The sequence below is a fragment of the Aquarana catesbeiana genome, linkage group LG05, assembly GCF_042186555.1.
Source record: "Aquarana catesbeiana isolate 2022-GZ linkage group LG05, ASM4218655v1, whole genome shotgun sequence".
In the NCBI taxonomy this organism is placed as follows: Eukaryota; Metazoa; Chordata; class Amphibia; order Anura; family Ranidae; genus Aquarana; species Aquarana catesbeiana.
Genome location: NC_133328.1, coordinates 616,980,796 through 617,005,930, shown reverse-complemented (window position 1 = coordinate 617,005,930; position 25,135 = coordinate 616,980,796). Strand labels below are relative to the sequence as shown.

The 25,135-nt window shown below is 41.6% G+C and overlaps 1 protein-coding gene across 1 annotated transcript in view; it reads left to right on the top strand.

The window, feature by feature from the left end:
• Window positions 1-321: 321 nt before the first annotated feature.
• The window catches only part of HHLA1 (HHLA1 neighbor of OC90), an 81,879-nt gene continuing 57,065 nt past the window's right edge, over window positions 322-25,135 (top strand). The window contains exons 1-5 of the mRNA XM_073632843.1: window positions 322-397; window positions 6,598-6,678; window positions 8,369-8,452; window positions 12,373-12,456; window positions 23,016-23,099. Of these exons, the coding sequence (XP_073488944.1) occupies window positions 322-397; window positions 6,598-6,678; window positions 8,369-8,452; window positions 12,373-12,456; window positions 23,016-23,099 (409 nt within the window). The remainder of the gene's footprint in view (window positions 398-6,597; window positions 6,679-8,368; window positions 8,453-12,372; window positions 12,457-23,015; window positions 23,100-25,135) is intronic.

Below are 25,135 nucleotides of genomic sequence, written 5' to 3'. Positions count from 1 at the left end.
AGAGTGCCGCAGTAGTGAACAATCTGCAGTATTTAGGATCCACCCACTGCCGGAGGAAAAGGTAGGTGAAGAGGACCCATGATGTTATGAAGCAAGACCCGAATACACCTCGAAAAAGCTACATAGATTTTTTTTTAAAGTGTCAGGGGTGCTCCAATGTGTTGGGAAAGGGGCAACTTAGCTTATGGGCTTTAACCCTCCAATATCTAACAAAAGCTGAAATATCAGATTGGGGTTGGACTGAACCTTTATGCAATGCCACCCATAATATAATACTAATTTCACACACAGGGACCTCCGTGTTTTATCCAATGATCCAGTATGCCATGTTTTCCTGAGACTGTCTCCATGACCCTGGTCACCGGCTTCATGTGTTTTCTGCTGTTCCTCAACATTGGTAAGTTATACCTTACTTGTCAATTGACATGCTACAGTAAAACCTTGGATTGCGAGCATAATTCGTTCCAGAAACATGCTTGTAATCCAAAGCATAAGGTATATCAAAGCAAATTTCCCCATAAGAAATAATTGAAACTCAAATGATTTGTTCCACAACCATTTATTCAAAGGTCAGTTTAAAGTCTATATAAAAAGATTATAGCAATGTGACGACCAGGTTGTGTAACCATAAAATGTCCATCCACAACGGGATTAGAAGCAAAATCCAGCAGGAGCTCCAGAGTATAAAAGAGAAGAGAGGCACCTCTAAGTGTAGCAATATGTTGCTAAATGTTGTACCTTCATGTAACCATATTGCTACACTTAGAGGCACCTTTCTTCTCTTTTATACTCAGTTGTGACATGTCGCTACTTCTATATCAAGACATCGCTTGTATATCAAGTCAACATTTATTAAAAAATGTTGCTTGTCTTTCAAAATGCTCTCAAACCAAGTTACTTTCAAACCAAGGTTTTACTGTATTTGAATTATTCTTTAACTCTTTAATCATCAGTATTTAGGATTAGAAATCCAATTTATTTAAAAATTAGCTTAGCAGAAAATTGGAACTATACAATGTTGTAGTATTTTAGTTGTGTAGAAAGGGTGATGTTAAAGTTTAGTTTCAACTAGGGCCAGGTTTACCATTAGACTCAGTAGACATGTGCCTAGGAATAGCAGAGACAAATATGTTTAATATAAGATTATTTACATGTAATCACAATTGTTTGGGCAGATTAGGACAAGGAAAAGAAGGAAACTCCCTGTGTATATAATTGTTGTAGCAGAGGGCTGTTACTTAGGCACATGCATAAAGCCTATAAAAAAAAAAAAACAGCTATGAATTTAGCATTTATCAAATAATACCAAATGCACTTGTCACCAACTGAATTTATCCTACAGGGCCATGCCTAACAGGAGATAAACAGAGAGAAAAAAGGATCGCTATCTTGGGAACCACAGGTGACCCCATTGGACTACATGATCTGTTATACATTTTGTTATAGCCACTATGCAGCCAAAAGTTTGTGGATGCCTGACCTCTGCACCCAAGAAAATGGGCAAAAGGATGTTGACACCACTCCGAATTGAGCTCAGGTGTTTCTAGTAAAGGAAACTTTTATGCTACATTTTAGATAATTGTGCACCCCAAACATTTGGCAAGCTTGGGGAAGGCCATTTTCTGTTCCGGCATGACTGATGTTGGGTACTGGTGTTCAATGCCAGGGTCTTTGGCCCTTTGCATAGACTCAGCTCTGTAAAGACAAGGTTTGAGGACCTTGCTATGCAGGAACTCGGGTGGCCTGAACAGAGTTCTGACCTCAACCCTACTGGTAATTGAGTTCAGGTGTTTCCAGTGAAGGGCACAGTTAATGCTACGTTTTATATGATTTTGCCCTCAAAACCTTTGGCAAATTTGGGAAAGGCTCTTCCAGAACTAGAATGGGATTTCCAACAAGAACACATGGATGGGAAGATCAGGTGTCCACAAACTTTAGGCCATACGATGTACACAATGGGTTTTATATACTAAAGCTGGAGAGTGCAAAATCAGTCTCACTTCTGCATAGAACCCAATCAGCATCCAGGTTTTATTGCCAAAGCTTAATTGAACAAGCTGAGGTTAGAAGCTGATTGGTTGCTCTGCAGAAGTGATTTTGCACGCTCCAGCTTTAGTAAATCAACCCCATAGACTGGTGATTTTACAAACTTTTTCCTGCAAATGGAACAGAACATATTAATAATAAATGCCACTAATAATAATAAACATTTTTATTATTATTATTACTGTTATTTATTATTATTAATTTGTTACGTTCCATTTGTATAGATGCAGCATTCGTTATTTCGGATAATTCGTAACTTCTGATAAATTCGTATTCATTACGTTCACTAACAGCCAAATTTGAAAGGACATTTCAATACCTATAATTTAATAGTTAGTTATTAGATAGTTAGTTATTTATTTTTTTAATTTTTGGATTTTTTTTCTTATTTTTGGATTTTCGAATTTACGAATTTAAGGATTTTCGAATTTACGAATTGACCTGAGCTGTCAGTTGCTTTTTCGTTTTTAAAAAAAAAAAAAAAACTAGTGGTGTGTACGAGGCTTTACCTAGTATTTTGGTAAAACAAAGTGTAGCGCTAAAGTGAAAATAAACCATAGACATACAAATTATAAAAATAAATTGGATATGTTTCAAGTGTCTTGAATTAGGATTAAATGTCCATCAACAGACTAATGATTATAGTCCATATGTAATAAGGACCCTCGTGGTCACCAACTGTGAAAAAAATGTGTAAAATACCATCACCAACGTAAAAATCTGTTAGGCTGCTCCTGCCCAAAAAATATAACAAACAGTACGCAGCTGGCTTCTATTTTGTCCACCAATCATATAAACTGAATCTTGATAGTTGACAAGTAGGAAACAAATTCAGTAGACTTCACCACAGTGTCCTAAAGAAAACATGTGCAATTCCCACAGCAAATACAGATGGAGGCTTACCGGAGGGTTTGAACCCAAATCAGCATATACTGTAAGGGTCAAACCAGCTTGTATTGCTCAACGGCAATGGGGGGAAGACCTTGGCAACCTGGAGGTGTAGGGATCCCAGAAGACTTCATGGAAGTATCTTCTCCACATAAATCGTTAAGCATCCCAGCATATGGCCCATAAGGAATAAAAAAGGGGCCACATAGTGTGATTCCGTAAACACAGTAATTTTAATAAAAAGGAAATACACTTACATTTAAGAAGATAAAAAAGCGCTTGTGCATAAAATGAAGGCGGCAGTGGAGTCCTCCCTAGTATTTTGGACTTATCAGCTAAACCTAATTACAGCAAACAATAGTTGATGGCAACTTCGGATAAATTCATATACCTTACATTCACTAACAGCCAAATTTGAAAGGAAATTTCAATACCTATAAGTTAATAGTTAGTTAGTATAGGTTAGTTATTTATTTTTTGGATTTTATTTTTTATTTTCGGATTTTCGAATTTTCGAATTTGCAAAGTGTGATCATAACGAATGACACGAAAAACAAAAAAACCCTGAATGAAACGAAAACAAACAAATTTTTCGGCAGTGCACACATGTCTACATCAGACAGAACCAATGTTGGAATGAAACAGGACTGACTTTATTTAGCACACAGCACAGCATTTATACACAGAACCCTCCCCCTAGACAGGTATGGCACACATTACAAGTCCTGGGAGAAAATGACGTTATATACAAAAATAATCAATCAAACACAAGAAAACGATTGATTCTTTAACCCTAGTACACACAGTCCGAATGTGGGGCGGCATCGGCCGGTTCAATAAAAAACGGCCGACATTCTGCCTGTGTGTTCGACCAGCTTTTGTCGAAGGGTCATAACTGAAAAATAAAGGTCTGCAGACCGACCCCGATCAACGCTCTCAGCCATTGGCTGACCGGTGTGGTCTGGCAGGGGGTCGTCGCCCTGTCAGAACACAATAGCTCAGCAGGCGAGATCGCTGTACTAACATTGTATTGTTAGTACATGGGCTCCGGCCTGAGCTGTCAATTTCTTTTTTGTTAAAAAAAAAAGAATAGTAGTGTGTACGAGGCTTTAACCTAGTAGTCCGGACTTATCAGCTAAACCCAATTACAGCAAACAATAGTGGATGCCAGGAAACCTGTAACAGAATATAAAGTTTCTTAACCCCACAAGTGCTGGAATTCACAGCCCTGCACATAACACATTGATGCAGGATAATAGTTCCACTATGCACAGTATGCCAAGGGGTTCCAGAAACAGTCCCATACCTCCCATCTTTTTGAAATGGGAATGAGGGACACCTATCAGCAAAAGTATGCAGGCATAGAACACACCCCTTGCCACGCCCCCTTAAAGGAGAATTGTACAAAAAAAACAAGATCGGTTAAACTCACAAGTGCTTTTTTTACGATTACTATTTCTATATATTGGCTTTTGGAATTTACAAATGCAGCAATTTAGGAATCAGATGAAAGGTTTAGCTCTGGGGAACACTTTTTGATAGATAAAAGGTGCAATTTATATACATCTATATAGATCAGACCAGAAATGAGGGACAAATGAGGAGGAATGAGGGACAGAGGGACATTGCTCCAAATCAGGGACAGTCCTTCCAAATCAGGGACAGCTGGGAGGTATGCAGTCCCACCTGCCCTAATTGCATGGAAAGAGTAGCTGGTATAATTCACGGCCAGCCAGGTACCCAGGGAAGTGATGTAACCCTTTTGGGGAAAAGATTCCTTGTAACCCCAAGAGGGGGGTCTCCTTAGTCCTTGGTTTATAGTCGTTGGGGGGGAGGTTGGCCCCCCAGGCCCCTCCAAGGTCCCAGGTCCCTGTGGTTTTCTGTGACAGTAGGTAATGGAGCTTCCATTCCCCTCAGGAACAATTTAAAGCCTATGGCAACCATCAAAACCAGCGGAAACCACATTAAATTCGCCTTCCATTTGACACCAAAATGATGAAACTTCACCAAAATCTTTAGATTTTTGCTAAAATTTTGAGGCGATAAAAACAAAATTTTGCTTATTCATATTATTTAACCACTTAGCTGCTGCTATTTGTTTATGAATGGAAAAGTGGTGAATGTGTATTTCTGCAGTGCTGTTTCCTCTGGCCACTAAAGAAAGTGGGCACGTTACTGGCCACCAAAGGGAGCATTACAGTTTACATTATCTGGTTTTTTTTTTTGGTCATCAATAAGACCATCATTATTAACCTTATATGGCATTCCTAATTTTAATATTATTACTGAAAAAAAATATTTTCAAGGGTGTCTTGAGACCTAAAATTTATTCCAAGGGTTTGTTCTTGTTAAAAAGGTCGAGAAAGGCTGATCTAATGTTACATGTATTATTAGCACTAACCTGTGTGCTGTAACAGACAGACTGTGTCTACTGTATTAAGTGATCTTAAAGTGTTTCTAAACCAACAGCAGTAAAATCAGTCTGTATATGCAGTATTACATGTTTATTATACTCACTCTGGAACCTTCAGGGTTAATCCTCCGCATTGTATAAAAAGGCTGTTTGATCCTGTCTCCTCTGACCCTCCCCTTTGTCCACTGTCCCCAATACATCTCCTGATAGAACAGGGGCTTGGGGGCACCCTGCACATGCTCAGTTTGGTGTGTATTGCTAGAGAGTTTTTTTTTTCTTGTAAGGCTGCATGTGATCAGCACAGAGCCAATCAGCACTGTCCAGACAGAGGGTCAGGGGTCCTGCAGCATCATAGGACAGTCAGGGGAGAATGAAAACTCCTCCAACAAGCTTTAACCAGACACTGATAGAAGTCACAAGACTGCTATATACTGCTGATGAGAAAAGGTGTTTAGCAGGTTATATTTACTAAAACTATTGCATGTTCTGTGTACTGTGGGAGACCAGATATAGCAAGGGCTGGACTGGGACAAAAATTTGAGCCTGGACTTCATCCAGACCGTCCCACTTTAATTTTGAGTGTCCCCCTTGCATCAGAGTGTCCCCCATCCCATGTGTAGTCACTCACAGCTCTCCAGAATGAAGGCAGCTTCTCGTTCCTCTCTCCAGTCATGTGATAAGTGACGAGTGATAAGGGGCGAGAGGAAGAAAAGTCTGCCGGCTGTCTATCTCCCCCTGCAGGCTGGAGGGAGCAGAAAGCCTAATCCTCACTCCAGCAAGTTTCGACAGCTGCTCCTTGGTGACAGGAGTGAAATCATGATCACTCACTGTCAGTGAGGTGCGGCTCCAGGACTGCGCCTGACCGGCCCACTGAGCCTACGGAAACTCCCAGTAGTCCCGATGGCCAGTACATGCCTGAATATAGTGAATGCAGGCTCCTGGGTTTAGTAACACTTTAAGAAGCAAAACATTATACACAGATGAGATCGGTGCAAACAACTCACCCATGTCTACAAGTCCATGACCTGTACATACTGTGCTAGAGAATCTATTTATACATTGCAGGAACATTTATCAATAACAAATACATTAAATTAATAAAAATAGGAATATTTTGGTCTTTTCAGATACAATTCGAGATAAAGGTTGTGTAGATAAAGCTATGCAGTTCAGCTCTTTTTATTAGGACGTTGTTTAAGTGCAGTGAGTGAATAAATGAGAGTTAAATAGGGACTTTTTCTATGTTACAGAGATCCCAGCTGCCTCCGTTGACCTTTCTCAGTTCAACTTTACTGATCTGGTAAATGGAATGCTCAACCGGGCTCTTAGAGGTGAGTGAATTCCCAGGATTGTAAAAAAAAAATAGATTTTGATGTTGAGATCTTTTATTTGAAGAGAGAATTTGGAGGGGTTAATATAAGTGTTTTTTTTTCTAATATAACATTCTTCTATTTATTGGAGGATATGCCGTAATCCCCATTTGGCTAACAGTGTCAAAGCAGAAACATGTTCTGGATATGAAGTCATGGGCAAAATTCTTGGCATTTCCTTCAGTTTTTCCCAAATAATTGTATTAGTTAAATACACACGTAAATGATTTCCGCCATTCTTTATTTCAGTTCATGGCCAAATGGGATTGTTTGGGTAAAAGTGGAAGGGGCACCAATCATTTTTGACCCATACTGTAGATATGGTGCTATCAATGTTAGAATAAACCTGTTAATCCCCAGATGCCAGCAATCTGTATACAGTGGAACCTTGGTTTACGAATAACGTGGTCAACGAGCGTTTTGAAAGACAAGCAGCTTTTTTTTTTTTTTTAATTCTGACTTCGGATTCGAATTTCAGTCTAAATTTCTGAAATTTGGACGAATTTCGTTACGTTATTTGGAGCATTTGGTAAAAATTAGTTTATATTGTAATTCGGGTATTCGAATATATCCGAATCTCCGAATAACGAAAAATTGTGTGAATATCAATTCTAAACGAACTGCACATGTCTATTTTTGAACCCTGAGACCCATGGTGCCCCCCCTTTCTGTTACTTCCCTATGCCTTTACCTGTTAAAGTGGTTGTAAACTGTATACTTTAACTTTAGCTCATTCTAATCTACAGTGATAAGCCTGCCGATTGCTGCCTGTGAAATTTCACTTACTCTTACAGTCTCTTCATAATCCGTCCTGCAATCTTTAATTATGTCACCAACGCATGCGCAGTCCATGGTTTCGTTAACGGCATATTATGTGTGCCGTTTCAATAGCCCCTGCATGCCAGGTTAATTCCTTCCACTGAGAACGGCACAGAGGAAACCTCGCGATAGTGTCCCCTCCTCCACACCTTCCTGGTTCTCCCCTTGTGACTGTCGTCACACAAGGGGAGTGAACCAGAGTACCACACAGAAGTCCATAAGAGCACTCGCAATTGCGCGATCGCGCATGCGCGAGATTTAGCCAGGGAAAGAAAGAAAGGGCGGAAATGCCCACACAAGAGCCAGAAATCAGGAGTAAAGATAGAGCAGGCAATTCTCGGAAGAAGATCTATTTTATAAAAGCAAAAAAAGTAGCTAGTTTTAATATGGAAGGCATCTATATATATTGTTGATTGATAATATGTAAAAAAAAAAAGAAACAAAATCCAGGGTTTACTTCCTCTTTTTTTATAGATCTTGCTCAATTTATGACAATGTAGTAAATTGTCATTTATTTTGTTGCTATTCCTTGGCACTGCTATAGTCATCTCTACCTTCCCTTATATTGTTGGCAGGTGTTTCTTTATGTACTGTATGTGTAACTTATTAAAACGTTTGTATTCTTAAAAAAATTGTAATAAAAATACAATAAAAAAAAAAAAATCAACTTTATTGATTCATAATTCACAACAACAATCCACAATGTACAGATGAGGGAATATAGCCACCAGCTAACAGGTTTCTTGCCAACCTAGGCGCCTAATCATAGCTCATCAACTATTGTAGAATTACAGCTTTGCTCCTTATTAATTGATGTCTATTTGTTTCCCAGGTGCCAACAATTTCTTCTCCTTTCTGAGTGTGACTTCATACAGTTCCTTTGCGTTCCACAAGGTTTCAATCCTTATTTATAATAGTATGTGCTGCTTGATTTATCGATTTCAGTCCTTCATTATAATGTATCTAGAACCAAGAACAAGAATGACGTATATTGTAGCTTACCAGTCCTTAGATGTGGTGGCTGCCTTGTTTTTACCTTTTTTTAGGTTGTTGTTCTTTCATTTTCATCTGGTGGTCCTGCCAGAAACACACTTCCTGTCCTGGGTTGACAATGCCCAATCATTGTATTGTATCTATGGAGGACCAATTTTGGCACTCTAAGACATACAGGGGTTTATTTACTAAAGGTAAATAGACTGTGCACTCTGCAAGAGCAGTTGCCCCAGATCTTTAAGTAAATGAGCAGAAGCTCTGCTGACTTCCATCATCCAATCATGTGCAAGCAAAAATGCTGTTTTTTTTTTTTTAAATTTTCTTTGCACGTGATTGGGGTATTCTTTCCAAAGTGAAGCTTTACCTAATTTACTAAGCTCTGGAGCAACTGCAGTTGCAAAGTGCACAGTCTATTTTCCTTTAGTAAATCAACCCCAAAGTGTTTAGGACTACAAAATACCAACTTCCCTCCCTCCTTTTTCATAAAATAGGGATAAAGGGGTACTGTAGTTCACAGAGGATAACTGGGCTGATGAAGTTGATAATATTGCAGGGGGCACAGGACACAGGAGAGCACTGGATTTCTTGCAAAACCAAAAAGAAAATCTGTTTCCTTCTGTGGCAGAGGTGCCCATTGGTGAACTGCGAATGGAGTTGGTGCTTGGAGACCCTGTTGGAAGCGGGAAATAAGTGTGAGTAATCACTGTAACTAGTAACTAGTGTGAGTAATCTTGACAAAGTGTATTTATTAGTACACCCAAAGATTTGTTTTGTGACTTCCTCAGTTGACAGTTGTGGAACCAAGGTTCATAAAGTCTCATCTCTGGTGATCACCATAACACCGCTTTGTCAACAGGTTGGACTTGAAGGACTTGTGTCTTTTTTCAACCTCACCTACTATGTAACTATGTCAAGGTTTCCCACACTATTCAGATTGTCTTTTCCACCTCCAATGGTGTTCCCAAGTACCAACAACATTTCCTATTCACCGACTGGCACTTCTGGCACACAAGCAAACAATGGGTTGTTTCGATCAATATCCAAGTGTCTCTGACCATCATGATGTTTCTGAGTGGGCCTAGACTTGGGATTCCATTGGAGTGAGTGGACCAAGGATTAGGATGTCACCTGATTGTTGGGATCATTGGAAGGTTGTGTTTACCATTACCCCATGGTCACTCGTAACCTCACCCAATGTAAGGTGCTTCATTCTTCATACATCCAGTATACAGAGCCTTGAAAAAGTATTCATACCCCTTGAAATTTTCCACATTTTGTCTACAACCGAAAACATAAATGTATTTTATTGGGATTTTATGTGATAGACCAACACAAAGTGGCACATAATTGTGAAGTGGAAGAAAAAGGATAAATGGTTTCCCAAGTTTTTTACAAATAAATATGTGAAAAGTGTGGGGTGCATTTGTATTCAGTCCCCCTGAGTCAATACTTTGTAAAACCACCTTTCACTGCAATTACAGCTGCAAGTCTTTTTGGGGATGTCTCTACCAGCTTTGTACATCTAGAGAGGGACATTTTTGCCCATTCTTCTTTGCAAAATAGCTCAAGCTCTGTCAGAATGGATGGAGAGCGTCTGAACTGCAATTTTCAAGTCTTGCCAGCAATTTTCAAGTCTTGGATTTAGGTCTGGACTTTGACTGGGCCATTCTAACACATGAATATGCTTTGATCTAAACCATTCCATTGTAGCTCTGGCTGTATGTTTCGGGTCGTTGTCCTGCTGGAAGGTGAACCTTCGCCGCAGTCTCAAGTCTTTTGCAGACTCTAACAGGTTTTCTTCTAAGATTGCCCTGTATTTGGCTCCATCCATCTTCCCATCAACTCTGACCAGCTTCCCTGTCCCTGCTGAAGAAAACATCCCCACAACATGATTCTGCCACCACCATGTTTTACGATGGGGATGGTGTGTTCAGGTTATGATGTACTGTGTTAGTTTTCCACCACACATAGTGTTTTGCTTTTAGGCCAAAACGTCCAATTTTGGCCTCATCTGACCAGAGCACCTTCTTCCACATGTTTGCTGTGTCCCCCACATGGCTTCTCACAAACTGCAAATGGGACTTCTTATGGCTTTCTTTCAACAATGGCTTTCTTCTTGCCACTCTTCCATAAAGGCCAGATTTGTGGAGAACACGACTAATAGTTGTCTTGTGGACAGATTCTCCCACCTGAGCTGTGGATCTCTGCAGCTCCTCCAGAGTTACCATGGGCCTCTTGGCTGCTCCTCTGATGAATGTTCTCCTTGCCCGGCCTGTCAGTTTAGGTGGACGGCCATGTCTTGGTAGGTTTGCAGTTGTGCCATACTCTTTCCATTTTCAGATAATGGATTGAACAGAGCTCCGTGAGATGTTCAAAGCTTGGGAGATTTTTTTATAACCTAAACCCTGCTTTAAATTTCTCCACAACTTTATCTCTGTCTGGTGTGTGCCTTGGCCTTCATGATGCTGTTTTTTTACTAAGGTTCTCTCACAAACCACTGAGGGCTTCACAGAACAGCTGTATTTATACTGATTTTAAATTACACACAGGTGGACTCTATTTACTTATTAGGTGACTTCTGAAGGCAATTGGTTCCACTAGATGTTAGTTAGGGCTATCAGAGTAAAGGGGGCTGAATACAAATGCACCCCACACTTTTAAGATATTCATTTGTAAAAAAAAAATGTTGAAAACGATTTATCATTTTCCTTCCACTTCACAATTATGTGCCACTTTGTGTTGGTCTATCAAATAAAATCCCAATAAAATACATTTACGTTTTTGGTTGTAAGATAACAAAATGTGGAAAATGTCAAAGGGTATGAATACTTTTTCAAGGCACTGTAGGTATAGCTTCAAAAGGTGCCAGCCTGAAGTGATCTAGCAGGACTTAATTTTTTTGACTAAAGTTCCACTTTAAACTATAAATGATATAAACAACTCACTGTAATAACCCATAATAATACGATTAAATCAATATTAATCATATCAGTTAATACAAATATAAATCAGGAATAATGGGATCCACATAAATATAAAGTCCCATCCAATCTTGATCAAAGTTCAAATCCCAAATTCGTAAAAAAGTCCAAACACCATATATTCCAGAAAGTGTCCCATACACCATCCAATCAGTATAATTTGATAAATAGCTGCACAAATATTCTGCAAAATAAAAAAATAAAACTGCAGCTATGACCATTTTATTTTGTGGGTGTTGATGAAATTTAAAAGAACAAAAGGAAGCAAATTAGAACCAGTTTATTATTGGGGCTTACATTTGATATTATAAGAGTTTGTAGAACGCTTAAATTGATTGTAAACGATCACCTTGTAAAACAACCCATTCAGTTTAAAATAGAAGTGAAACATTTGTGTATAAATATAAAAAAAAATACATTATAAATACCTTTTTCCCTTTTTTTATAAATTATCACATTCCCTCTGTTCTCAGCTGCATAAGAGCTGGGGGGGGGGGGGAGAATCAGCAGCACACTGAGCTTCCCAGTGAAAGGCTGTGCTGAGGGGGGGTGTCAGGACAAGTCTGATCATTGGCGGAGAGTAGGTTGAGTTCCCACCATAGCTAGAGAACTGACCATGTTGTGCTCTCCTGCTTAGTGTGGTCAGTTTTTAATAGGGGAGCAGAGGGATGGGCAGGAACACCAGGGATTTCACACAAAGGAAGCAATACAAAGAGAACAGGAAACACATTCATACAGGTACATGGTACAGCAGGCACATATCAGGAATAGGAAATGTTGGGGTAACATACCCTTTAACTATGATGGGTTTTTTTTACTATGCAAAATGTAACATTATCATTCTTTATGGTTTCCTTTGCAGTTTCTAACCTAAAACATGTAGATTACCACAAGTTTCCCATGAGATATTGCTACTGCTTAAACAACAGGACCAATGACTTGGCAGGTATGTTTTTAAAGTCTAAGGGAGCCCTCAGCTTGTAAAACAACCCATTCAGTTTAAAATAGAAACAAAAGGCAAACATTTGTGTATATACAGTATAATACATATTAAAAAATTACCGTTTTTATCGGCGTATAACACGCACTTTTTTCCCCTTAAAATTAGGGAAAAATCGTGGGTGTGTGTTATACGCCGATCCCCACTGTCTGTGAGGGGAAGAGGAGCGAGCACCGCCGGAAAAGAGCGAGCGCCGCCAAAAAAGAGCGAGCGCCGCCGAAAAAGACACTCGGCTCAGCTCTGCTCCGCTCGCAGTCATGCCGTCATGCCTCCCTGCTGTCTCTGAGGGGATGAGGAGCGAGCGCTGCCGAAAAAGACTGAGCCGAGTGTACTGTGTACTCGCCTCGGCTCGGCTCGCAGTCCCGCCCAGTCCTGCCATTGGACCTGTGTTATGTCCATCATAGGAGCCGGGCCCAGGGGCGGGACTGGGCAGGACTGCGAGACGAGCCGAGAGGAGCCGAGTACAGCCGAGTACACAGGCTCTGTCTATCTCGGCGGCAGCAATTTTAAATGGTTACAGGTCGCAAATGACACTGGGCAAGGCTGCAAATGGACACTGATCATTCTGCAATGATGGACAAGGCTGCAGATGGACACTGATAAGGCTGCATTGATGGGCATTTAAAAGTTTTTTCCCTAAACTTCCCTCCTAAAAGTTTTTTTCCTTAAAATTCCCTCCTAAACTTGGGGCGCGTGTTATACGCTGATAAATACGGTATACATACCTTTGTTTTCTTTTTTTCTAATAAGTGATCATATAAGAGCTGGAGGAGGAGAAACAACAGCACACTGGTCTTCCCAGTGAATGTCAGTGCAGGGATTGTGGGGGGGGGTCTGTAGCAGAAATCTGACAAATGGAGGACAGGCAGACTATTCTCCCTGCACAACCATTAAAACTGACCACACTACAATGGATGTGCTCTCATGCCTAGCTTGGTCAGTTTGAAATAGGAAAGCAAAGGGCTTGGCAGGATCACTGGGGATTTCATTCAAAAGAAGCAATATAAAGAGAACAGGATACTTCAATCACATGGTACAACAGACACATATCAGGAATATGAAATGTTGGGACAACGTAATCTGTAAAGCGCTTGTCCGGTCTGTAAAAAAATAAATAAATAAAAGTCAGCAGCTACAAATCCTGTATCTGCTGACTTTTAAAGTGGTCATAAAATCAGAAGGTTTTTTTTTATCCTAATGCATTCTATGTATTAACCACTTAAGGACCGCCTAACGCCGATTTACGTCGGCAAAGCGGCACGGGCAGGCAAAATCACGTACATGTACGTGATTTGCCTTCTGCGGGTGGGGGGTCCGATCGCCCCCCCCCCCCCCCGGTGCCCGAGGCAGTCCCGTTCTGTTCCCCGGCGATCCGAGATGAGGGGGAGGCCATCCGTTCGTGGCCCCCCCCTCGCGATCGCCGCCGGCCAATGGGAACATTCCTTTGCTGCTGTATGCTAAACAGCAGCAAAGGAAATGATGTCATCTCCCCTCGGCTCGGTAGTTTCCGTTCCAGCGCCGAGGGGAGAAGACATCAATGTGAGTGCACAACACACTACACACACAGTAGAACATGCCAGGCATACAAAACACCCCGATCCCCCCCCCCCGATCGCCCCCCGATCCCCCCCCAATCACCCCCCCCCCTGTCACAAACTGACACCAGCAGGTTTTTTTTTTTTTTCTGATTACTGCATAGTGTCAGTTTGTGACAGTTACAGTGTTGGGACAGTTAGTATTACCCCCCTTTAGGTCTAGGGTAAACCCCTAACCCCCACCTAATAAAGTTTTAACCCCTTGATCACCCACTGTGAGCAGTGTCGCTAAGCGATCATTTTTCTGATCGCTGTATTAGTGTCACTGGTGACGCTAGTTAGTGAGGTAAATATTTAGGTTCGCCGTCAGCGTTTTATAGCGACAGGGACCCCCATATACTACCTAATAAATGTTTTAACCCCTTGATTGCCCCCTAGTTAACCCTTTCACCACTGATCACCGTATAAACGTTACGGTTGACGCTGGTTAGTTCGTTTATTTTTTATAGTGTCAGGGCACCCGCCGTTTATTACCGAATAAAGATTTAGCCCCCTGATCGCCCGGCGGTGATATGCGTCGCCCCAGGCAGGGTCAGATTAGCGCCAGTACCGCTAACACCCACGCACGCAGCATGCGCCTCCCTTAGTGGTATAGTATCTGAACGGATCAATATCTGATCCGATCAGATCTATACTAGCGTCCCCAGCAGTTTAGGGTTCCCAAAAACGCAGTGTTAGCGGGATCAGCCCAGATACCCGCTAGCACCTGCGTTTTGCCCCTCCGCCCGGCCCACCCAAGTGCAGTATCGATCGATCGCTGTCACTTACAAAACACTAAACGCATAACTGCAGCGTTCGCAGAGTCAGGCCTGATCCCTGCGATCGCTAACAGTTTTTTTGGTAGCATTTTGGTGAACTGGCAAGCACCAGGCAGCGTCAGGTTAGCGCCAGTAGCGCTAACACCCACGCACGCACCGTACACCTCCCTTAGTGGTATAGTATCTGATCGGATCAATATCTGATACTAGCGTCCCCAGCAGTTTAGGGTTCCCAAAAACGCAGTGTTAGCGGGATCAGCCCAGATACCTGCTAGCACCTGCGTTTTGCCCCTCCGCCCGGCCCAGCCCAGCCCACCCAAGTGCAGTATCGATCGATCACTGACACTTACAAAACACTAAACGCATAACTGCAGCGTTCGCAGAGTCAGGCCTGATCCCTGCGATCGCTAACAGTTTTTTTGGTAGCGTTTTGGTGAACTGGCAAGCACCAGCCCCAGGCAGCGTCAGGTTAGCGCCAGTACCGCTAACACCCACGCACGCAGCATACACCTCCCTTAGTGGTATAGTATCTGAACGGATCAATATCTGATCCGATCAGATCTATACTAGCATCCCCAGCAGTTTAGGGTTCCCAAAAACGCAGTGTTAGCGGGATCAGCCCAGATACCTGCGTTTTGCCCCTCCGCCCGGCCCAGCCCAGCCCACCCAAGTGCAGTATCGATCGATCACTGACACTTACAAAACACTAAACGCATAACTGCAGCATTCGCAGAGTCAGGCCTGATCCCTGCGATCGCTAACAGTTTTTTTGGTAGCGTTTTGGTGAACTGGCAAGCACCGGTGGCCTAGTACACCCCGGTCGTAGTCAAACCAGCGCTGCAGCAACACTTGGTGACGTGGCGAATCCCATAAGTGCAGTTCAAGCTGGTGAGGTGGCAAGCACAAGTAGTGTCCCGCTGCCACCAAAAAGACAAACACAGGCCCGTCGTGCCCATAATGCCCTTCCTGCTGCATTCGCCAATCCTAATTGGGAACCCACCGCTTCTGCAGCGCCCGTACTTCCCCCATTCACATCCCCAACCAAATGCAGTCGGGTGCATGAGAGGCATTTTCTTTATGTCCTCCCGAGTACCCCTACCCAACGAACCCCCCCAAAAAAGATGTCGTGTCTGCAGCAAGCGCGAATATAGGCGTGACACCCTCTATTATTGTCCCTCCTGTCCTGACAATCCTGGTCTTTGCATTGGTGAATGTTTTGAACGCTACCATTCACTAGTTGAGTATTAGCGTAGGGTACAGCATTCCACAGACTAGGCACACTTTCACAGGGTCTCCCAAGATGCCATCGAATTTTGTGAGACCCGAACCTGGAACCGGTTACAGTTACAAAAGTTAGTTACAAAAAAAGTGTCAAAAAAAAAAAATATATATAAAATAAAAAAAAATAGTTGTCGTTTTATTGTTCTCTCTCTCTCTATTCTCTCTCTATTGTTCTGCTCTTTTTTACTGTATTCTATTCTGCAATGTTTTATTGTTATTATGTTTTATCATGTTTGCTTTTCAGGTATGCAATTTTTTATACTTTACCGTTTACTGTGCTTTATTGTTAACCATTTTTTTGTCTTCAGGTACGCCATTCACGACTTTGAGTGGTTATACCAGAATGATGCCTGCAGATTTAGGTATCATCTTGGTATCATTCTTTTCAGCCAGCGGTCGGCTTTCATGTAAAAGCAATCCTAGCGGCTAATTAGCCTCTAGACTGCTTTTACAAGCCGTGGGAGGGAATGCCCCCCCCCACCGTCTTCCGTGTTTTTCTCTGGCTCTCCTGTCTCAACAGGGAACCTGAGAATGCAGCCGGTGATTCAGCCAGCTGACCATAGAGCTGATCAGAGACCAGAGTGGCTCCAAACATCTCTATGGCCTAAGAAACCGGAAGCTACGAGCATTTTATGACTTAGATTTCGCCGGATGTAAATAGCGCCATTGGGAAATTGGGGAAGCATTTTATCACACCGATCTTGGTGTGGTCAGATGCTTTGAGGGCAGAGGAGAGATCTAGGGTCTAATAGACCCCAATTTTTTCAAAAAAGAGTACCTGTCACTACCTATTGCTATCATAGGGGATATTTACATTCCCCGAGATAACAATAAAAATGATTTAAAAAAAAAATATGAAAGGAACAGTTTAAAAATAAGATAAAAAAAGCAGAAAAATAATAAAGAAAAAAAAAAAAAAAAAAAGCACCCCTGTCGCCCCCTGCTCTCGCGCTAAGGCGAACGCAATCGGCGGTCTGTCGTCAAACGTAAACAGCAATTGCACCATGCATGTGAGGTATCACCACGAAGGTCAGATCGAGGGCAGTAATTTTTGCAGTAGACCTCCTCTGTAGATCTAAAGTGGTAACCTGTAAAGGCTTTTAAAGGCTTTTAAAAATGTATTTATTTTGTTGCCACTGCACGTTTGTGCGCAATTTTAAAGCATGTCATGTTTGGTATCCATGTACTCGGCCTAAGATCATCTTTTTTATTTCATCAAACATTTGGGCAATATAGTATGTTTTAGTGCATTAAAATTTAAAAAAGTGTGTTTTTTCCCCAAAAAATGCGTTTGAAAAATCGCTGCGCAAATACTGTGTGAAAAAAAAAAATGAAACACCCACCATTTTAATCTGTAGGGCATTTGCTTTAAAAAAATATATAATGTTTGGGGGTTCAAAGTAATTTTTTTGCAAAAAAAAATTAATTTTTCATGTAAACAATAAGTGTCAGAAAGGGCTTTGTCTTCAAGTGGTTAGAAGAGTGGGTGATGTGTGACATAAGCTTCTAAATGTTGTGCATAAAATGCCAGGACAGTTCAAAACCCCCCCCCAAATGACCCCATTTTGGAAAGTAGACACCCCAAGCTATTTGCTGAGAGGCATGTCGAGTCCATGGAATATTTTATATTGCGACACAAGTTGCGGGAAAGAGACACATTTTTTTTTTTTTTTTGCACAAAGTTGTCACTAAATGATATATTGCTCAAACATGCCATGGAAATATGTGAAATTACACCCCAAAATACATTCTGCTGCTTCTCCTGAGTACGGGGATACCACATGTGTGAGACTTTTTGGGAGCCTAGCCACGTACGGGACCCCGAAAACCAAGCACCGCCTTCAGGCTTTCTAAGGGCGTGAATTTTTGATTTCACTCTTCACTGCCTATCACAGTTTCGGAGGCCATGGAAAGCCCAGGTGGCACAAAACCCCCCCAAATGACCCCATTTTGGAAAGTAGACACCCCAAGCTATTTGCTGAGAGGTATAGTGAGTATTTTGCAGACCTCACTTTTTGTCACAAAGTTTTGAAAATTGAAAAAAGAAAAAAAAAAATGTTTTTTCTTGTCTTTCTTCATTTTCAAAAACAAATTAGAGCTGCAAAATACTCACCATGCCTCTCAGCAAATAGCTTGGGGTGTCTACTTTCCAAAATGGGGTCATTTGGGGGGGTTTTGTGCCACCTGGATATTCCATGGCCTCCGAAACTGTGATAGGCAGTGAAGAGTGAAATCAAAAATTTTCACCCTTAGAAATCCTGAAGGCGGTGATTGGATTTTGGGGCCCCGTACGCGGCTAGGCTCCCAAAAAGTCCCACACATGTGGTATCCCCATACTCAGGAGAAGCAGCTAAATGTATTTTGGGGTGCAATTCCACATATGCCCATGGCCTGTGTGAGCAATATATCATTTAGTGACAACTTTATGCAAAAAATAAAAAAAAAAAAGTGTCACTTTCCCACAACTTGTGTCAAAATATAAAATATTCCATGGACTCAATATGCCTCTCAGCAAATAGCTTGGGGTGTCTACTTTCCAAAATGGGGTCATTTTGGGGGGTTTTGTGCCACCTGGGCATTCCATGGCCTCCGAAACTGTGATAGGTAGTGAGGAGTAAAATCAAAAATTTACACCCTTAGAAATCCTGAAGGCGGTGATTGGTTTTCGGGGCCCCGTACGCGGCTAGGCTCCCAAAAAGTCCCACACATGTGGTATCCCCATACTCAGGAGAAGCAGCTGAATGTATTTTGGGGTGCAATTCCACATAGGCCCATGGCCTGTGTGAGCAATATATCATTTAGTGACAACTTTTTGTAAATATTTTTTTTTTTTTTTGTCATTATTCAATCACTTGGGACAAAAAAAATAAATATTCAATGGGTTCAACATGCCTCTCAGCAATTTCCTTGGGGTGTCTACTTTCCAAAATGGGGTCACTTGGGGGGGTTTTGTACTGCCCTGCCATTTTAGCACCTCAAGAAATGACATAGGCAGTCATAAACTAAAAGCTGTGTAAATTACAGAAAATGTACCCTAGTTTGTAGACGCTATAACTTTTGCGTAAACCAATAAATATACGCTTATTGACATTTTTTTTACCAAAGACATGTGGCCGAATACATTTTGGCCTAAATGTATGACTAAAATTTAGTTTATTGGATTTTTTTTATAACAAAAAGTAGAAAATATCATTTTTTTTCAAAATTTTCGGTCTTTTTCCGTTTATAGCGCAAAAAATAAAAACCGCAGAGGTGATCAAATACCATCAAAAGAAAGCTCTATTTGTGGGAAGAAAAGGACGCAAATTTCGTTTGGGTACAGCATTGCATGACCGCGCAATTAGCAGTTAAAGCGACGCAGTGCCAAATTGGAAAAAGACCTCTGGTCCTTAGGCAGCATAATGGTCCGGGGCTCAAGTGGTTAAGATAAAAAACCTTCTGTGTGCAGCAGTCCCCCTCAGCCCCCCTAATACTTATCTGAGCCCCATCTCGATCCAGCAATGTCCACGAGTGCCTCAGCCATCTGGGACTCACCCTCCTGATTGGCTGAGACACAGCAACAGCGCCATTGGCTTCCACTGCTGTCCATCAAAGTCAGTTAGCCAATGAGGAGAGGGAAGGGCGGGGCCGAACCACGGCTCCGTGTCTGAATGGGTACACGGAGCTCTGGCTCGGCTCGGGTGCCCCCATAGCAAGCTCCTTGCTGTGGGGGCCTTCAACAGGAGGGAGGGGCCAGAAGCACCGAAGAGGGACCTGAGAAGAGGAAGATCTGGGCTTCTCTGTGCAAAACCATTACACAGAGCAGGTAAGTATAACATGTTTGTTATTATTATTATTAATTTTTTTTTTTGGAATTTACCGTTTATCCTCACAGGGTGACACTGTGGATACACTAATAAACATGTGCCACCGGCCCGATAACATTTGAAAAGAATTAGGTATTACAAGAATGGACTTTGTAGGCACATATGTTTAGAATAAAAGTATGAAAATGTATTTAATTTGATAAAGTTAAAAGGCTTATATACAACACATAAAAAAGATCAGGCATCATACAACAAATGACATAAAAGGCTTGACCCTAGGGACTCAAATAGCATAAAACCACAGGCAGCTATATTTGCTTCAACCTGCTCAAAGTGTCCAAAAGTAAAATATTTACCTTCACCATAAATTAGTGTGTGTGAATCACTGTCAAAATACAGCAGCACATCCTGTACTATTCAACTAGAGCAAAATGAATGTTGGGACCTTTCGGGTGCAACTAACATAAACTTCTTTAAAAGTTATTTATTTATTGTAAAAAAAAGACAAATCCATATAAAACCATATACAGTCATGACATATTTCATGTTTTCCTCAATTTCATAGTGGTATTCCACATGTCAATTCCCAACATGTTTCACCCGCTGGGCTTCTTCAGGGGATGTATTTTCTGCTAATAGTCATAACACTATATCAAATAAAAACAAGATATACATTTCTAAAACATACATAGCATTAAAATAGTTTTCATATATATTCAATAATGTTGGTCCTTAATGCTTACCCCGTAATTACTCATGCATGGCTTGGGTATACGATGTATCATGTAGGGCAAATCAACAGGTTCCCTTTAAAGCACCAAGCAGGGCATACTCAGTTTTCCTTCCCTCCTCCACTGCCAAAGAAAGTACTGGGCACTTATACTTATAGGGGAGCATGGCACTCACTCTTGCCACGTTATGCACAGGTGTTTGGCCCAGGAATGCAACCTGTGGGTGGGAAAATTGTGGAGGAAGAAGAAGTGCTCTGTGCAAAAATAGAAAGTCTTGGAGACTCCAGCTGGTTGGAATACAGTATTAATGCATGCATGACATAAAAAATAGTCAACACATTTCAGGGAATTAGGGCTCTCCCTTCTTCGATCCTTTGGTAGTATTATAGCTGTTGGTTGCCAGCAATGCAGAAAGTCTGTTTTACCTGCAGTGGCAATTATTAGGACACAGATTGCTGAAGTTCAAACCGAGTATTAGAATGGGGAAGAAAGGGGATTTAAGTGACTTTGAACGTGGTATGGTTGTTGGTGCCAGACGGGCTGGTCTGAGTATTTCAAAAACTGCTGATCTGCTGGGATTTTCACACACAACCATCTCTAGGGTTTACAGAGAATGGTCGGAAAAAGAGAAAATATCCAATGAGCGGCAGTTGTCAGCTAAGAAAAGGAAACTGAGGCTACAATTCACACAAGCTCACCAAAATCGAACAATAGAAGATTGGAAAAACGTTGCCAGGTCTGATGGGTCTCGATTTCAGCTGAAACATTCTGATATGATATGAGATGGTAGGGTCAGAATTTGGCATAAACAACATAAAAGCATGGATCCATCCTCCCTTGTATTCAGGCTGGGGGTGTAATGGTGTGAGGGCAGTGGCAGCCCGTCCATACAGGGTGCAGGGGCGCCGCCCACCTAATCCATGCGCCCGACCCCTAATCTACATGTAGGGCACCGGAAGCATGGATTCCAGCGTTTTTTTTATTTTTTTAGGAGCACGTAAATAGAGCCTGGGGCTCTAATTGGCTTAAAAAAAAGGTGGGCTTGGGGCACAGAGCACTGTGCTTCGAGTCCACCCAGTTGTGTGATAATAGCGAATTAATATTTGCTATTGCCTTCCTGATTCTTTTCCTGGGCCAATCAGGAAGATGGTCCTGAAACCCAATTGGCCAGGGAGCCTTAGGACTCCCTGGTCAATTGTGCCTCAGTCAGGACACACTTCCTGTTCATCAAGGAGGAGAAGCAATGGCCCGGCTCTTCCTTCCCCCCTGCCTCTGAAGGTCAGTCCGTCTAACGCCGGGGGGGAGTGACTGGCATTCGTTTGCCACCCCCTCCCCCCCGAAACATTTAGCACCAGCTGCCACTGTGTGAGGGTATATTTTCTTGGCACACTTTGGGCCCCTTAGTACCAATTGAGCATTGCTTAAATGCCATGGCCTACATGAGTCTTGATGCTGACCATGTCCATCCCTTTATGACAACAGTGTACTCATCTTCTGATGGCTCCTTGCAGCAGGATAATGCAACATGTATGCCGACAAATCTGCAGCAACTGTGTAATGTTATCATGTCACTATGCACCAAAATCTCTGAGGAATGTTTTTAACACCTTGTTGAATCTATGCCAAGAAGAATTAAGGCAATTTCTGAAGCCAAAAGGGGGTCCAACCCGGTACTAGCAAGGTGTATCTAAAAAAGGGTCCGGTGAGTGTAATAATACTGGTACAGTATAGATTTTTATCTAAGGAAAGCGCTTTCTTTTTTGTCAATGCAGAAAATTGAGCTTCTGGGTTTTCCTGTATGGATTATGTACTTTACTGGCCTTTAGTTTGTTGCATTCTTGTTCTGGGTCTGTGACCCAGAAGCCCAGAAGCCACACGTGGCTAGGCAAAAACCAAAAGGGAGTAATGGTGACCCCCAAATTTTGCTCATGGCAAGTGATTTTCAAAGTCCATCTCCAGGCAAACCCTGTCCAATCCTTCCCATACAACCTGGCCACCTACTTACCAATTTTGTTGCAGTCTCTTGCACGACCTCATCATGTCAATGCCACAGGAAATCTGTAAGGACCCCACCGATGGACATCTTTGTCAGCCACCATGGAACAATGTGGGCACACAGCCCCCCACACACACTACACTCACTAAACAAAAAACTCTTGACCCGAGTGCCACATAATGGCAAATTGAGGTAGGTAAATAGGGTTATAGGGAGATTTTTTAAACTAAAATTATTAGATGAGTTAAAGGGGGTGGGGTCAGATGGAATTTGTTAAACCCCCTTTTGCTAAACCTGGAAATCAGCAATAAACGCTAATAATTGTATTTGCTTTCCAGATTACACGGTTTTGCTATTGGACATAATTGGAAATTCAAGTAGTTCTCTTACAGAACTTTTCAAATCCACGTCCATTGTGTCTGGTAAGTTTTTAAAGTGTACAGTTTTGTTTTGTGTGGTTTTAAAGAGATTCCCACTGGGTTCTTTCCTGGTCCCTCGGTTCTTGACAGAGAGAGCTCCTCACCTTCCCACGGCAGTAGCGTTTCCCAATCTGCTTCAAGCTACTGCTGCTGCTGTGTCTTCAATCGTATTCCCTATGGATGCTCCACATTTGGGGCTGTGTAAACTAGGGCTGGACTATAAGTAGCATTGTCCAGTTAGTTATTTTACTGCAAAAACTGGGCTTGTACAATGACAAAGATGATCCTCCACAGGTCAAACTAGGTGTTTCATGAGCTAGGGATATGGGCCTGGCCTGCACATACCAATCACTGAGTGAGAGGGTCTTCCTTTTTTTATATCTAAGTGAGTTATCTTGGGAAAATAAAAAACTCTGCACTCCTTTAGTCTGCAAGATATCTTAACGTGATTCTATAGGCAAATTTTTAACTTTTTTTAAATAACAAACATCTTGTCCTTACAATTAAGAATGCCACTGCCAATCATGTAGAGAAGGGATGGGCATGGGGTGTGGCAGAAAAGCCTGAGAACAAGCAGCAGAATGACATGTAGGACATCGGGCAAAATCATTGTCAATCAAGTAGGTAAGAGCTGGTCAGGGGCATGGTAGCAAAGCTGACCTCTGGAATACAGGCATGCTGTGCATCGGCATGAAGTCCTGGAGCTCTAATCAATGAATTTAGGAACGCCACTGACCATGCCACTGGCTATGCCACCATGCCAATGGCCACTGACATAACTGCCTGCATGCTTGGCATGGTCAGAATGCAACAAGAAAAGCAGAGAGTTGGCAGGATCAATAGGTATTTGCTGCTAAATAAGTGTATAGTGCAAGAAGAGGCAACTGCTTAATTGAGTGCCAGTTATATATAGTATATATTTATATATATATTTAGTAATTAATGTGACATACGTGGCCATCTTCCATAATGTATACAAACACGAAAAAAGGGAGGAAGAAAGATATTTTTTGTGCAGGCCAGAAAGAGGAGCATAGACTCATTTAATAAAAAATTACATATTTTATTTTTACATAGTTGCATAGTAGGTGAGGTTAAAAAAAAAGACACAAGTCCATCTAGTCCAACCTATGATTATCAAACATCAAAAAACATTGATGGCAATGCATCCATCTTCCTCATAAAACATAAGAGTTGTATAAAACAGTTTGCTGCATTGCGGTTATGTGGCAAGAGAATGAGCACTAGTGTATTGGGTCCTCATGTGCCAACGTGTTTCACCAGTTATGCTTCATCAGGGCTTATGAAGACCAGACAGTACTCATCTCAGAAAGCAAACCACACGCGCACACAATCTCCCTGGACACTGGGACAATAAAGAGACTTCAACCGGAGAGGTGTTGCCTATATATCAGCTCTCTCGAGATTCAGCCTAATCAATCAGGATCCAAAATAATCCCACCAAGTCAAGTAATGTACAAATCAGCATAAAGACAGTATTGTGCAGGAAATGGTGTATTCCAAAAGCACACCTATGCCTTTAAATCTTTATATCTCCCCCCATATGTAGCAGATTAGAAAGGTAGCCTTACATTAATGATAAGAGGATCCTGGCTTATCTAATGGGAATCCCAAGGTGCTTTCAGGTCCCTCCAAGTGGTGGTAACGACCAATTGGTACAGCATGCAAGCCAGCAGGTGACAGATAAGGTAATCTTGCATTGGTGTTTTCTCTATGCGTGCTCGCCACTCTCTCTGGTTGAATAATATATGTTACACTCTTGTGAGCAGCTATGTGCTAAATACAAAAAAGCTGCCAGCATCTAACACACACTCTTTTTAAAATATGTAAAATAACCACTAGTCTAATTAGTGCAGCGCTTGCTCAAATTCATTTACATATTTGATATTACACGCTTACATTTTTTAACCAATAAATAAGTGAAAAAAATAGATGAAAAAACTGATGAGTAAATGAAAACAATTAATGAGAAACCATATATCATGCAACAACACTATATGTGTATATAGCATTCTTTG